This window comes from Empidonax traillii, unplaced genomic scaffold (assembly GCF_003031625.1).
Source record: "Empidonax traillii isolate 1590-97213 ecotype Southwest subspecies unplaced genomic scaffold, ASM303162v1 scaffold624:size695616, whole genome shotgun sequence".
Classification (NCBI taxonomy): Eukaryota; Metazoa; Chordata; class Aves; order Passeriformes; family Tyrannidae; genus Empidonax; species Empidonax traillii.
Window position 1 is genome coordinate 182,490 of NW_020955817.1, and position 14,000 is coordinate 196,489.

The 14,000-nt window shown below is 46.9% G+C and overlaps 1 protein-coding gene across 3 annotated transcripts in view; it reads left to right on the top strand.

Moving 5' to 3' along the window:
* LOC114065134 (mitogen-activated protein kinase kinase kinase 3-like) overlaps positions 1-14,000 on the top strand; it is a 76,123-nt gene that overhangs the window by 18,245 nt on the left and 43,878 nt on the right. For 2 of the 3 annotated variants that reach the window (XM_027898795.1, XM_027898798.1), the window contains exon 2: positions 2,676-2,755. In XM_027898795.1, coding sequence (XP_027754596.1) covers positions 2,752-2,755 — 4 coding nt within the window. In that variant the 5' untranslated portion in view covers positions 2,676-2,751. Of the gene's footprint in view, positions 1-1,835; positions 1,913-2,675; positions 2,756-14,000 lie in introns of those variants that run through there. The other variant, XM_027898797.1, reaches the window with a different exon arrangement.

The window sequence follows — 14,000 nt, forward strand, 5'->3', positions numbered from 1 at the left end:
CTTACACACAGCTCTCATGTAGATACTCATACCCTGCACGTGTGGCCACAAGTTGAGCCCCTTTGCCTGCAGAACTGAGCTCAGCTCATTCAAACCAGAGCTGCTTTTAGGTGGGAGCACCTGTCCTGGGATTCCTGCAGGTTAAGCAACTTCCAGCAGTTTCCTGAGCAGATGGGAGCAGGCACAGCCTCTCTGGTGCACGACACAAACCTGGAACACGACGAGAACATCCCCCCCATCGTCCCTGGGAACCGTCAGGTTGCCGAGCTCTCTCCCACTGCTTGGTAGGAGGCATTTGGGTAGGACCTGCTTACCCAGGCAGGATGTGCCTGCCAGGGAGACTGGCAGTGGAGATTTGGAGTAGATTTACAGCGGCTCTGTGAGCTGTGGGAGCAGTGCAGTGCCAGGTGGGAGCTCAAATGCTCACTGGTTTGTGTCACAAATTGCCAGCACTTGAAGGCTCTGATCAGGGATCTTAGTGGGGAGGAGAAGGGGGGAGTTTCTTGGAACTGCGTTGGAGTAGGAAAAGGATTTTTCTTCCCCCCCCCAACTTATTTTTTTTTTCCTCCCCCCTCCGTTTTTTTTAAGGGAGATAATAAAAGGACAGAATTTGTACTAGAAACAGGAATTTGTCCTTCTGTAACAGGAAGCTGCTGGTATGTATTTTTGGGAAGCCACGGAAATCGCCAGTGTTTGCAGTCCAATTTGAAGGCTGGCCGTGCTCAGGATTGAAGAGATCTGCTAAAACAGAAAACCTTTTTTTCTCTCGTGTATCCATGGAGATTTCCTGCCCTGTGTGCAGGGGCTGGTTTGCTCACGAGAGCTGGGCAGTGGGCTCTCAGGGGTTTGCTGTGGCAGAGGTGATGGAGAACAGCACAGGGTAGGGTAGGGCTCTGCTGGATGGAAAGGTCACCTGTTTTTTCCAGGGTTCGTTTGCACAGTTCCTGCAGGGGCATGTTTTTGTGGCTAGATATGGATTGGAAAGGTCTGGAAGGTCTCCAGAAAGCCATTAGAAAAATCTACTGCACCGATAGGAGGGTTAACCTGGGCTATCCCAGGAATTTGCAGCTAATCTGCTATCTGCCTGTGGCCCTCAGTGCAAACTCTGCACAAAGCTTAATTGCTGGAAATGTCGCATCAATTTTGAGAGCAAGAGTGAAGATTTTGGGCCGTTTCCTGCTCTAATCATAATCAGATGGGGTTTTTACCCTGCTTTCTTGCTGGTTTTCTGCTCTCTCTTGATTCAGCGCTGCATAGACCAACCAGTTCCTTCTCAAGGTAGGATTTTTAACCTTCCAGGCCTTTTAGTTACTTCCTTGCCTCCTCGTTTGTTTGGCAAACGGACAGAGCAGAGTGGCTGTGGGTTCTTAAGCTGAATGGTGCTGTCCTGAGAGGAAGCTGCAGCAGCAGAAGGAACAACAGCACTTTGGGGCACAGGGACATCTCCGCCTCTGCTGCTTTCTTATCGCCTTCCCTTCCTGCTCGTCTCTCTCAAAATAGGCTGGGTAAATATCCTGCTGCTTGCCAGCACCGAGGCGCCAGGGCCGCAGAGAATCGTTTTAATCCGCTCTTGTGATCCTTCCCGGCTCACCTCAGACTTGTTGCCGTGTTGGAATTGATTTGGCCGAGCTGGGAGATTTTCAAAGTGCCTTTTCCTGCCGTTTCTGACCAGCCTATCACACGTGACACTCCAGGGTCTGTGTTGGTGTCCTGGAGCTCTCGTTAGCTTTGGGGCAGTCACTGCAGGACAGGAATGTCTCACTCCCTCTGCAAGTCTGGTGAGGTACTTGAAATGTCTCTCCATTTTTCTTCTGCTCTCACCCAGGTTTGTAACCAGGAAATCTGAGGACTTACCAGGCAGCCAAAGTGGGCTTTGATGATGTTTTCTATCTTAAAAGCTACTCACCTTTAGGTGGGTTTTGCTTTCATTCAGTCTAAAATGAGGTGGGTTTTTTTTCACTAGGGAGCAGGACTGGCTCCAGAACGCTCAGGTCTCCTTTACTTCCTCAGTGACCAAAAAATAAAAAAAACCCCAAGCCTTACTGGGTGCAGAGGTTTGGCTCAGTGCAATATGGCAGGTAGCTGAACCCATTCCTGCACTGGTGTTGGACAGATAAAAGGCAGAAACTCTGGAAGGGCTCCTAGGGACATACCTGCCACGAGGGGTGTATGGGGCATACACTGCTGCTGAGAGCTGCCTAGGCTCAGCTTTTTTTCCCACGTGATCAGAGGAAAGCTGGTCCAGCCTTGAGGAACCTTGGCTGGTGTTTGGAAGGCCTAAATTTAGGTTTCTGCTTTGATTCAGGCTGCCTCTTGGATTGTCTTTCTGTGTCCTGCTGTCAGTCCATTCCCCAAGTGGGTGTTATCCCATAGGGATGCTGTGGAACGTGATGTGTTAAAAGACTCTATTAGTTCAAGTTTGCATTAATAATGTAAAAATACATTTCAAATAAATGTTCTGCGCTTAAGGAAAGGAGATCTCTGGCACAAGTATAAGTTATTTACTCCAAGATCTACAAACCATTACAGTACCAGTTTTGTAATGTGTTACCTTTGGGGTTCTCCTCTTTCCTCCAGCCCAGGTGAGGGTCGGGAAAGGCTTTGTGAAAAGTGGTCCTGCACAGTGACTCCACTGACATGTCAAAATTAATCTGTAACCTCTGTGTTTGTTACAGGGTGGATGCTTGAGAGTGGAGGATAAGGTACAAGTGTCTGGGACCGGTGGAATGGAGGCCTGATGTAGATGGAAAGATGGGTAAGAACTGGATTCCCCCGAAGCAATTAATTTTCTGCTGCCTGTTAATTTTGGTTGGGACTGGAGTAGTTGTGTGTCAGATGCTCTGTGGTGCTGAGGGAAACTTTTTTAAAATAAAATAAGAAGAGGTGTTGGGGGGGGGGATAATATGTGTAAATGTAGAGATTGTCCTTGCAAACATGCTAGAATCACAGAATCACAGAATCACAGAATTTGGGTTGGAAGAGACATTAGAGATCATCCAGTTCTAACCCCATTCCATGGACAGGGACACCTTCCACCAGCCCAGGTTGTTCCAAGCCCCATCCAACCTGGCCTTGGACACTTCCAGGGATGGGGCAGCCACAGCTTCTCTGGGCAACCTGAGCCAGGGTCTCACCACCCTCATAGGGAAGAATTTCTTCTTCGAATCTAATCTAAACCTTCTCTCTGTCAGTTTGAAGCCATTCCCTCTTGCCCTGCCCTTACAAAAAGCCTTGTAGAAACGTGATTCAGAATTTGATACTGGTTTGAATTTAAAAAATGAGAAGTGTGAAGCCACTGCCACACCTTAATTGTTTGTCCTCCCTCATGGAGGAGAAAAGAGGTACTTACCCTATCCTGGCTTTATGTCTCTGTTCTTTTTGCTCTTTCTCTGTTACCTAGAAGAGATTTTATCGGTAGACAACTAATTTAAAGTTAAATTTAAAAAAAAAAAAAACAAAAAGGGAAGGAAAGTCCAGACCTGCTTCTCCAATGTAAAGAATGACAACTTTCAGTTTAAAATCGCTGTTGAAAAACCCCACCATTTTTTAGAAACATTTTCACTTTGAAGGCAAAAGCCGCTCCTTTGTCAATGCGATGTGGATTTTTTTGAGAAGGAAAGTTCAGACTCACTCTGAGCACCAGGAGGGAAGGAGTTGCTGGCTCCAATCCAGCTCCCTGTCAATTTGATGACTTCTTGTACGGAGAGTGGCTGATAGAACCTGTTCGAGGTGCCTTCAGCCTGGCAGCTGTGAACATAATATGGATACACTGGGGCAGCGTTAATTCTGGGAATTCTGCAGTGAAGAGAACGCCTTTTTGCAAGGCACTGTGGGGTTTATTTGGTGAATATGAGCTGAATCAGTAGAGTCCTGTGCAGGTTTGCAGTTATACTTGGAGTTGTGTGTGGGTGGAAGGTGCTGTGCGTGTCCCCCTTCCCCAGATGTCGTTGCTACAGCTCATCACTGACAGCATCAGCCTCTGTGCAGGGACTGGTTAGATCTGCCAGGCTGCATCCAGAAAGGATCACGTTGTGGTTCCCGAGCCTGGTCTATGGTTTGGCTGTCGAGATGAGATGGGTGAAGTGATGTTTGTCTCCAAGTGGAGCTTGTTAGTTAAAGAATCGTTGCAACAGCTTTGCTGACGCACAGAAATCTGGGCTAAAATTTTGAGGGTTAATTGGTTTCACTTCTCCCCCTTTTCCTGATCCCTCACTGGGATGAGGGAGCATTTTCAAGGGAAGTGCAGGGAATGTGCAGTTACGTCACTGATTCCCCTCTGACAGACCACAGCGATGTGTTGGATGAAGTGACCTCTGACCGTCTGTTCCAGGTCTACCTTTCTTCCTGGGATCCTGTTTTTAGTCTGCTCAGTGTCTCAAAGTTCAGCACAGGACTGTTCACTCCTAAACATGTTCTAGGGAAGTTGCATGACCTTGTCTGGAGACCACAAGACAGGAAGTGGGGACTTCTAGCGTCTCCATGGGCTGCACCTCTGACGGAGCAGTTTGGCTGTGTCGTGCAGTGCTTGGACCAGCCCTGTGCAGCTGTGGGATCCCAGTGCTGTTGCAGGTCCAGGACAGTCTCTAGACATGTGCCAGATTGGGGCCACCCCAAGTCCTTGGCAGTGGGTCTTTTTATTCCTTCAGCTCACACACAGCCTGTTTCCATCTCCAAGACCTCTTCGTAATTTAAAGATATGTCCATGTCTCCAATACAACACAGTGCAAAGACCACAGCCAATAGGTGTTAAAAATGGCTGTTTAAACATGACATCACAGTAAAAGTAACATTAAAAAAAAAACAAAACACAGAAATCGGTAGAAAAAGCACCAGCTTGTTTGTTGCTTGACTTTATTCTTTTTGTTTTAAAATGATTTCAGTGTTCTTAGTTGTGGTTACGTGTTTCTGATGATAAAAACTCCAGGAAGGCTGATCTATTCTGCTGGGTGTATCTACATCTAACTCAAAGATGCAGGCCTTTAGTACTTTGCTGGAGTGAGTGTGGCTTTTGCTTCGGCAGAAAGGTCATCTGAGGTGTGGGATACGGGAGAATGATGCTTGTTTATAGTATTGCCTTGACAGAGTGCTTGTGTTTGGAGAAGACAACTGCAGGCTGGGCTGGCAGAAGCCACAGCAATTTGCTGGAGGATGAGGGATCCTGTTTGCACAGCCAAGGTCTGGCCACTTAACCCAACGCATTGGGGTTTTTTGGGGGGCTGTTGAAACAGAGAGAACTGCCAAAGTTGTTGGGGGAGAACAGACCTGTCCCTATTCACTCAGGCACTGATGTCTTAGCTCTCCCTTGCTGTGCTTTCCTCATTCCTCAATCTAAGGCAGTGGGTTTGCTCTTCCCTTCCTTAATGCTCTTAACTTGCTCTCTATGTGCTGAAAGCTCTTAATGAGAAATTAATTCAGGTTGAATTGCAGTACTTTATTTTATAATAAGGCACATCAGGCTTTCTAGCTCAGGTTTTGTTATTTCCAGGGGGTGACTGAGTTAAAAGGTGCCTGTGTCTCCTTCTCCCTTTCCTGGCACCGCCTCCGTTGCACCAGGGCTCCATTTCAGGGTCATGCCAGGTGCTTTGGGCACCTGGGGACTGTGGGACTGGACCTGCATCACATTTGGGACGTTGCAGCCGTTGCTGCAGCAACAGGTTAGGAGTTCACGGGCTCTGGGCTGCGGCTTTGAGCACTGGAAGTAGCCGGGCTGGGAGGGAGAAAGAGTTCTTTATGAGCCCGCAAATAACCTTCCGAGGTATCGAGGCAGCCAGGGGAAATAACTTGCCAGCTACATTTCTTTCTGGGTAAACATTTTTTCTCCTTTCAAGTGTGCTCAAGAGAGAGGTACAGGTCGTGGGGAGAGGTAATATCTTTTATTAGACCAGAATGATAGAGGTGGAAAAAAACCAGGCTGCCTTTTAGGCGCACGAGCCCTTCTTTGGAAGGAACAAGTTTTAGGCTTAGCAGGACAACTGCTGGAAAAATTGGCCCAAATTTAATTTAATTATGCTAATCCATTGAAGGAGAATTAGTGTCTGTGGAGCAAAGGGCAGGGTTAGCAAAAAAGCTGTGAAAGTTTGTTGTGGAATGGGAGAGAAACCAGTACCTTTGAAGTGGTGAGGAGCAGGAGGGCTACAGGCATGCAGAATTTTCTTAAATGTGGTTAATTTTGCTTTTTAGGAGTCTAGGCCCTTGCTTGCAGCTCTGCTGGACTAACCTTAGTCTGCAAAAGCAGATGAGAAACAATGCGTTCGTCCAAGATCTGAAGGATGTTTTCCAACCAAAGTGATTCTGAGAGGCAGAGATTTAGCATGGCTTACCTTGCCAACAGTCTGTGCTTTTATAGGAAAGCCCTGATTCCCACTGCCCTATTCCTGTAGTGTGGTCAGCAGGAGCAGGGCAGTGGTTGTCCCCCTGTACTCAGCACTGCTGAGGCACCTTCAATCCTGTGTTCAGTTTTGGGCCCCTCAGTACAAGAAAGACATCGAGGTGAGTCCAGAGAAGGGCAGGGGAAGCATCTGGAGCACAAGCCTGATGAGGAGCAGCTGAGGGAGCACTGAAACCCTTCCTATCCCTAAAAACTGGTGTGTTTATTATCAAACCATCACGCCTCCTGCTCCAGGATCCAAGTTGCTGGCTGGATGTGAGGGGCAGCAGCTGTTTTCTCCACCTCTGCCCTCTTCAGCAAATCTTCCCCACATCGAATGCCACCTGATTTTAACCCAGACATTTTCCCCGTTAGCCAAGGAGGGTTGAAGGGTGTGAGGTGCCACGGCTGGACCTCCAGCAGGCTGAGCTCCTGTGCAGCTGGAGGAGGAGAGGTGAGAGAGAGAAGGATAAGAATGACTGTCAGGATGTCGCATGGGCTGTATCTCGGGGGTAAAACGGCTTCTTATCCAGAGATGGCTTCACCACCCTCTGCATGTGCAGGGACGCACAGGGCGCTCGTGGTGACGAGCGTGCAGGGGGATAAGGCCACGGAGGAGGGCACAGCGTTGCAGAGCATGGGAAAGCTCTGCCCGTGGCTCCGATCCCGTGGAATTTTACTGCACGCGGCGCTGTCAGAGGAATGGCTATTTCAGGAGCGGAGGGTTGTGGTGAACCACAGACGTAACCTTGCTTTCCCTCCACGCTGAGCTAAGCCAAACACCTCTTCAATCCTGAGTCCTTTTCCATTGCAGAAGTCCCTGGTAGGTCTCTGCGATGAGGTGTTGTGCCGCAGCTCTTCGCTTTCGTCAGGAGAAATTTCCTGTGTGATCTGTGGCTTAACCACCAGAACCTTCACACGTGATAAAACTTGCCATCCCAAATGTTTGGGGTTTGGTGTTTGCGAGGTACTGATCACTTCGGGGTTTCGAGGGCATTGTTCTCACCTCTCCCGAAATGAGGTGCAGTCCCAGTAGCACTGCCTTTGCTTCTGGTTTTTCCTGGGGAAATTCAGAGAGCAAGTGGAAGTTCTTCGTGATATCACACCCTGGCTATCTAATACACTGTGCCATAACCTATGAATTTATGTTCCAGTTTAATCTCTTTTGCTGTTTTTTATTTTTTTTTTATGTTCTTATTAAGTGACTGGACTCTTAGCAAGCATTGGAGGTGTTTGCTTGTTTGTGTTCATGAGTATTTTGGGGACTGGCTGGGTCATGTCACTGGTGTTTGGATTGAGTTATATATGTGATATACAGTTTTACTAATTATCATTTTAAAAATAGCTGGTTTAGCTTTTTTTTTTATTTATTTTTTATTTATTTAAGCTTACCTTTCCCCAAAGCTCATTCCTGAGCACTAATTTCTGTCCCCTTTTGCAAGGGGTAAATGATAAATACTGTATGCCAGTCAATCCAAAAGGAAGGGTTGTTTTTGATCTAAACACGGTCTCCAATCTGGCTGTGCAATTTTTCCAATATTTGTATGGACAGCCTGAGGGACAGCACGGGGTAGAAAGGGAATAGGAGGCAGGGGCTCAGCTTTACCCCTGAGAAAAGGATCTACGGGACAGTATAACCCACAGATGTTGTATTGGGCATTTGGCATGATGGACTTCTGCAGCTGTCAAAAGCCTCTGATGGGTTTGGTTTTGCTTCTTTTCACAAAGCAAAGTTACTGATTGTGCTATAAAAGTGCAATTAAAAATCCAAATCGATGTAATTTATGGAGAGCAAGACTTACCAGCTGTTTGTCAGGTAAAAGTATTAATAATCTGCTGTGGTGCACCCTTTGGCATCACAGTTCTTTGATAAGGAGAAAGGTGCTTTCAGGAACCCCCAGCACCTCCCACCAAGAGTTTTCTGTGTGAGTTTATGTACCCCAAGCTCAAGACGTCAGTGAGCAAACTCCTGCCAAGAAATCCTGCGTATCAGGAGGGTCTTTCCTCACTTCCTCCTGTATAATTGCTCTGTTTGACCTGCTGGGCTGTGCCCTGCCCTTGAGTCCTGCACAAGGGTGACCTTGGCATCCCTTGGGTGGGGCTGCAGGAGGGAGAAGGGCAGCAGGATCCAGCTGCTGGGGAGCCTTTGCTGACTTGCAGAGGGAACGTGCTCCACTGGTGTGTCTGCTGCAGTGCAATCTGGACTGGGGGAGGGTAATTGGATAATTTTTCTCTTTATCAGATCCTGGACACGGCTCCAGACAGTGGCAAAATGTTTAGTGCATGTGGGTTGAATTTGTGGGGAGGTTTATCTGCATCTCTCAGTAGACGGAGGCAGGCAGCAGTTCTGTTTTGCCACAGGTCATTCACAGACAGCCCTTCTAAGGGTGCTGAGTTCCAAAGCAGTATTCTTACCTGCCTGCCAGAGTGTCTGGGTCCCTTCTTTGTTTGCTTAGGGGCTTTTGTCATGGTCCAAATCAGGCTCTTGAACTCCTAGCTCACTGGTCTCCTTCCTAGCATTGACTGAAGCAGTCACTGTGACAGTGTTTACTTAGCAATTGATCCCTCTGTTCAGAATCAGAATCATTTAGTCGAGAAAAGACCCTTAAGATCATCAAGTCTGTGCTGTGTTGGTACCTCTGCCCCTGCTGTCTTGTGCACTGGCTGAATCCTGGTGGCAGTAGGTGCCTGCTGACAGTGTTTGCAGGTACTGAAGAAACTCCAAGTCCTGGGTTTCTCATCATCTCCAAGGTTTTTTCCCCCTCTGGGTTTTTGGACAAAGAGCAGTATTTATCTTCACAAACAGGTTTTTTGACGCCTGCTTTCACATGGGTGAGTGTTGTCCTGTTCTCTGGATGAGGAGAGTAAACCCAGGACTGGTCTGACTTTGACCTTCTGATGAGGGCAGTGGGCAAACCCAGCTGGCTGTTGGCCTGGCAGATGTGAACTTTCACTGGTACATGTTGGTCAAGTTTCCTGTTACCCCAAACAGCAAACAGAAACGGAAAGGTGCTTTGGCCACTGGGCATAATGTGCTTCTCTGATGTTCCCTCTTGTCTTCATAAAAAAAAAAAATAAAAAAATTATATATATATATATATATATATATAAAGTGCCTGGAAAGAGCTGAAGAAGTTAATTAAGGATTACTCTAGTGACAGAAGCTATGTATTTCCATTTAGTCACATGAAGAAGGGTCAAAAGAGGATGAGATTGCAGTCTGTGAATACCTGCAGAAGATGGGGAGCGTTTATTAATAGAGGGGTCTCTAAGATACAGGGATATCAAGATCTAATGAGTGTAATGCAGAACAAGCTATGCTCAAACTGGAATTGAGATATTAATTGCAAAGGGGTTATTAGAGTAAGTGCATGAGCTCTTTAAACTAAGATTCTCTAAAAGAGGCTGTTTTGTGTGATTTCGGGTCAAGATAGGGATGTAGAGGCTGCTAAATGAATTTCTGTGGTCCCTGTGTACAGCCAGGAAGGCCAGATCAGGTTAAGTCCTTTCTGAATTAATGTATTTAGCTCTGCAGACTCATGTGGTCTCAAGCAAGGCTTTTTTTTTATCTTGGATTCGTGTCCATCAAATGAGAGATGAAAACCAGCTCATCTCTCTGTCCATCTGACAGTGTAGCTGAAAGTCCATCAGGACAGAGACTGCCTTTTGCAGGTAATGTCTTTCAGTTCAGGTTCTCTTTGGTAAATGATAAATATTGTATGTCAGTCAATCCAAAAAACCACATATTTTCAAAAACCAGAGAAAAGGGAAGGCTGGTGCCTCTGCAAACCAAAGTCAGGATTGTCAGTGTCATCATCATGTTTCTTTTCACTGTTTTATTACATTTCAGTATTTTTGTCACTATATGTTCCAAGTCTCACTAACTGAGAGGGCTTTTACTGAAGGTGACAGCATTTCTGTGAGGCTCTCCATCCTCTCTCCATCCACTCTCAGCCCCCACAGAACTCTTCCCTCTGCCTGGGGATATCCCCAGTGGTTGCATCTCCTTCTGGAGAGGTGGGTGCTGGCTTTGGGGGGAGCTGCTGGAGTTTACACAGGCAGAAAGGCTCAGCTGGGCTATCAGCACCACGGCTGTGAAAAGCGCAGCGGCATCTTCAGTGGCCACACCTGTGGTTTTTCCCTGGATCTGGGTGGCAGTGTGTGTGCGTGGCAAGGTATGGCCCCGGTGCCACACGCTCCAGCCGTGCTCAGGAATGACTCACAGGACAATATTCTTCCCTTCTTCAACGCCCAGGATTTTTCCCCAGCTCTTCCCAGCCCTGACTCTGCCTGGTGTGTGTGAGAGAGGCCGAGATCAGGACTCACCATGTTTTAGAGGACTCTGCTTTACTTCTCCAGGATTTCTGTGGGCTCCATCCAGCTGGTGCCTGGTTTTTTGGATTTTTTTCTGTTTTGTTTTGGTTTTTTTTTTTTCAGTGTTGATGGAAGCAGCTTCATGGAACTACCGTAAGCTGCCTCTTAGTAATGACCTATTAGTGAAGCCAACAATAACAGCACTGTCTAGACCATCTGAGCACAGCTAAATTATTCCTTTGTCCCTTCTTCATTTGCTTTCTCTCCTGACTCTTGAATTGTTTTGGGTGGTCCGTGTTGACCTTCAGGCTTTCTGTTTCTCCCTTGTGGGCTTTATTTTTTCCTCCTCCAAGAGCAGCGAACTGGCTGTACTAAGACTGAAACTCCAGGTTCCTCTCTCCCTCACGCTCTCTGGAACCAAAGCCACGGAGCAGCACCGGAAACGTGTATCTGAAGGGCAGAGAGATGTGTCATCTTCTGGCTTTTTTGGTTTTGCCAAGTGCCAAATGCTCCAGATTCACGCTGGTAGCAGTGCCTGGGACTTGTGAGTCTTAACATCTCGCAGAACTGAAAACTTGATGAGAGAAGGAGGTGTTCTGGTTTTGATATAAGATCCTGCCAAAACGGATGAGTTGTGCTTTAATAAAAATATAAACCCAACCTTCCCACATCCACTGTAGCCCCACTGGCCACGCTTGCTTCCTGGGAGTGCTCTTGGCTTACTACTTCTGTGTGTTCCTCTCTCCAATGTGGCCATGGATATTTCCCCCCCACCCCCACCCCCAAACCTCTGGGAAATTAATATCTTTGAGACATCTATTATTTTTGGTTGTAAGAGGTCCTTGGTTGGATGGGCTGGCAGCATGATCAAATAAGCTTTGTCTCAGGGAGATGATTTAAAAAGCACAAAAGTGGGGTGTTGGTGGGAAGTAGGGAAGAAAGAAATGAAGAAACTATTAAAAGAAACAGCTGAAAATAAAGACAGAACTGAGGATGGAAGAAGAGACACCGGGGACAGAGGGACAGCACTAAACACAATTTATTTTTATGTTTCATTTTTGCTGTCTCTGTAATCAGTTTGGGTTTTTTTTTTTCCTGATCTTCCATGGTAAAAATAATCCTGTTTATATGTGTTCTGGGGGGAGAGCAGACATCGTTGAACAATTCATCCTGTCAAGCCACAATACCTTAAGTGAATTTGTACAAAACGGTGCAAGAGCGAAGCTGGGCCAGAAGGTTTTTCAGGAGCAAGAACCTGCTCACGTTGCAAAAAGGTTTCCACGAGTCTCCAAGTCCGTCCAAGCTCTGAGGATACTCCACTGGAGGTGTGCAGCTTGCGGCTGTTTTGTTCTGGAGCCGTGGCAGAGCCTGGGGAGATGTTTGCTGTGCAGTCTCAGTGCTGCCTTCTCACAAGGCTGAAGAAAACTTGTGTCCTGCCAGGGCTACAAAAGGAGAGCCGTAATCTCGCCTGTTCCTTGGGCCTGGCATTCCTGATGGTTGGCATTTTGTCCCTGGGAGAGCCGTCCATCCTGCACCCACTCCTCACCCAAACCAAGCCAAATGGGGAACGAGCAGCCTGTGACACCCCTTTCGCTGGAAAGGCTCGGGAGTGGCATTTGGATTTAATTATCCAGTTAGCTCCAGAGCTTGTTTGAATTTTGACTGAACTGGCTGAGCTGGCCGCTTATTTCCATGGAACAAAGTTCTCCACCCTTCTTGCGAGTCAGCTTGGAGACCCCAGGAGCAGTAATTAGAGTGGGCAAGAGGTTCAGTCTGGAAGGGATCAGTCCCTCTGCAAAGCTGTCGTGGAGAGGACTGGGAAGTGTCGGTTTTGCAACCGATGATGCAAATCGTTCTCCTGCTCAGAAGTTGCTTCAGACCATGGTGTGGGGGTTTTTGTTTTGAACAGTTGAGCCTTTGGTCATCGCCTCTCTGAAACTGCGGCTCTCTTGGACTAAAAACACACTGTTAAAAGGAGTTAAAAAATACTTAAGCGCATATAAATACGTTAGTTCAAGGAAATATTGTATTTCTGCTTGTGCGTAAGTCGTGCTCTTTCACACTCCAGCAGCAGAAAACATCATCTCCTGCTCATATAGGGAGAAATTTTCTTACCTTATTTTGTAGCAGTGATGGCGCAGATGTATATTTTGAGGTTTTTTGACAAGTAACACTCATGTTTTATGATTAAAAATCCTTAAATGCTCTTCAGAATGCTCTTTTGCGTTGGCTTTTTAGTAGATAGAGGAACAAAGATGCTGAGTTGACAGTCAAATACAAGAAATAGCTTCTCTTTATTTTTTTTTTTCCCTTCAGTAGATGATTCAGGGCAACTGGAGCCCAGTTTTACACCAGTTTTAGTTCTTGGCTTCTTAAGTTGATGGTTGGGTATTTCTGAAGATCGGCTAAATTTAAGCAGTTACTGAGAGGGATTGGATTCTTCTTGCTTTTCTATGTTGGGAGACATGCAAAAGGTCACTTCTGGCAGAGATGAGTAGCTTGACTTCCTGAGAAATGTGACTTTCATAATGATGCAGCTGGACTTGCAGCACTAGGAATTTTTAAACCTGTGTTTGATGGACTCAGAAGACTGTGCTGCAAAAAGTATCGACAGAAGTTACGGTTAGGTAGAGGAGAAAGACTCACTTATTGCTTTGAGGGCAACGTCATACAAACCAAACCCTTCCTAGACATTGGAAGCTCCTTGGTGTTTAGGAAGAACACAGAAGTCCAGGGAAAGTGGCCTTCCTTGCTTTGCCATTCAGTAAACAACAACTTGTCACAAGTGGTCTGTGGGGAGCTTGGGCCAACTCTTGGGGGCTGCAGGTCTTGGGATGGATGGAGAGTACAGCTTACAGCCACTCCAGTAAACTTTGGAATTACTCTGTCCCTGTTTGTTGTTTTATTATTATTATTTCTTATTATTATTACCATTGCCCTCCAGCAAATCCTGCTGTCCCTCCCTGGGGCAGGTTCTGGACTATCCTTGGCGGATTAACCAGAGATGAATCTCTTGGAAGACGCTGCCAGGCATGGCCAGGGAGGTTTGGAGTTGGGAGAGTGGTGGTGAATGGGCTGGTTTTGGTAGCAAAAGCCTGGCTCTGCCTTTGCCTGTTGAAGCCCTGTTTGCCCGTGACCTTGTGGATTGTGTTTTGTGTCAGGGAGTTCAGGAAACTTTTGTTGTCACTCGGGCTGGAAAAAAAGAAAGGGGGTGAGGGGCACTGCAGAGATTAGAGCTTTGGTGGAAAATTCCTGGAGGGCAGCGTAAGGGGGTTTGTTTTTGTGGGTTTGTTTTAGCTTGTCCCTCCCCCCTTTCCCT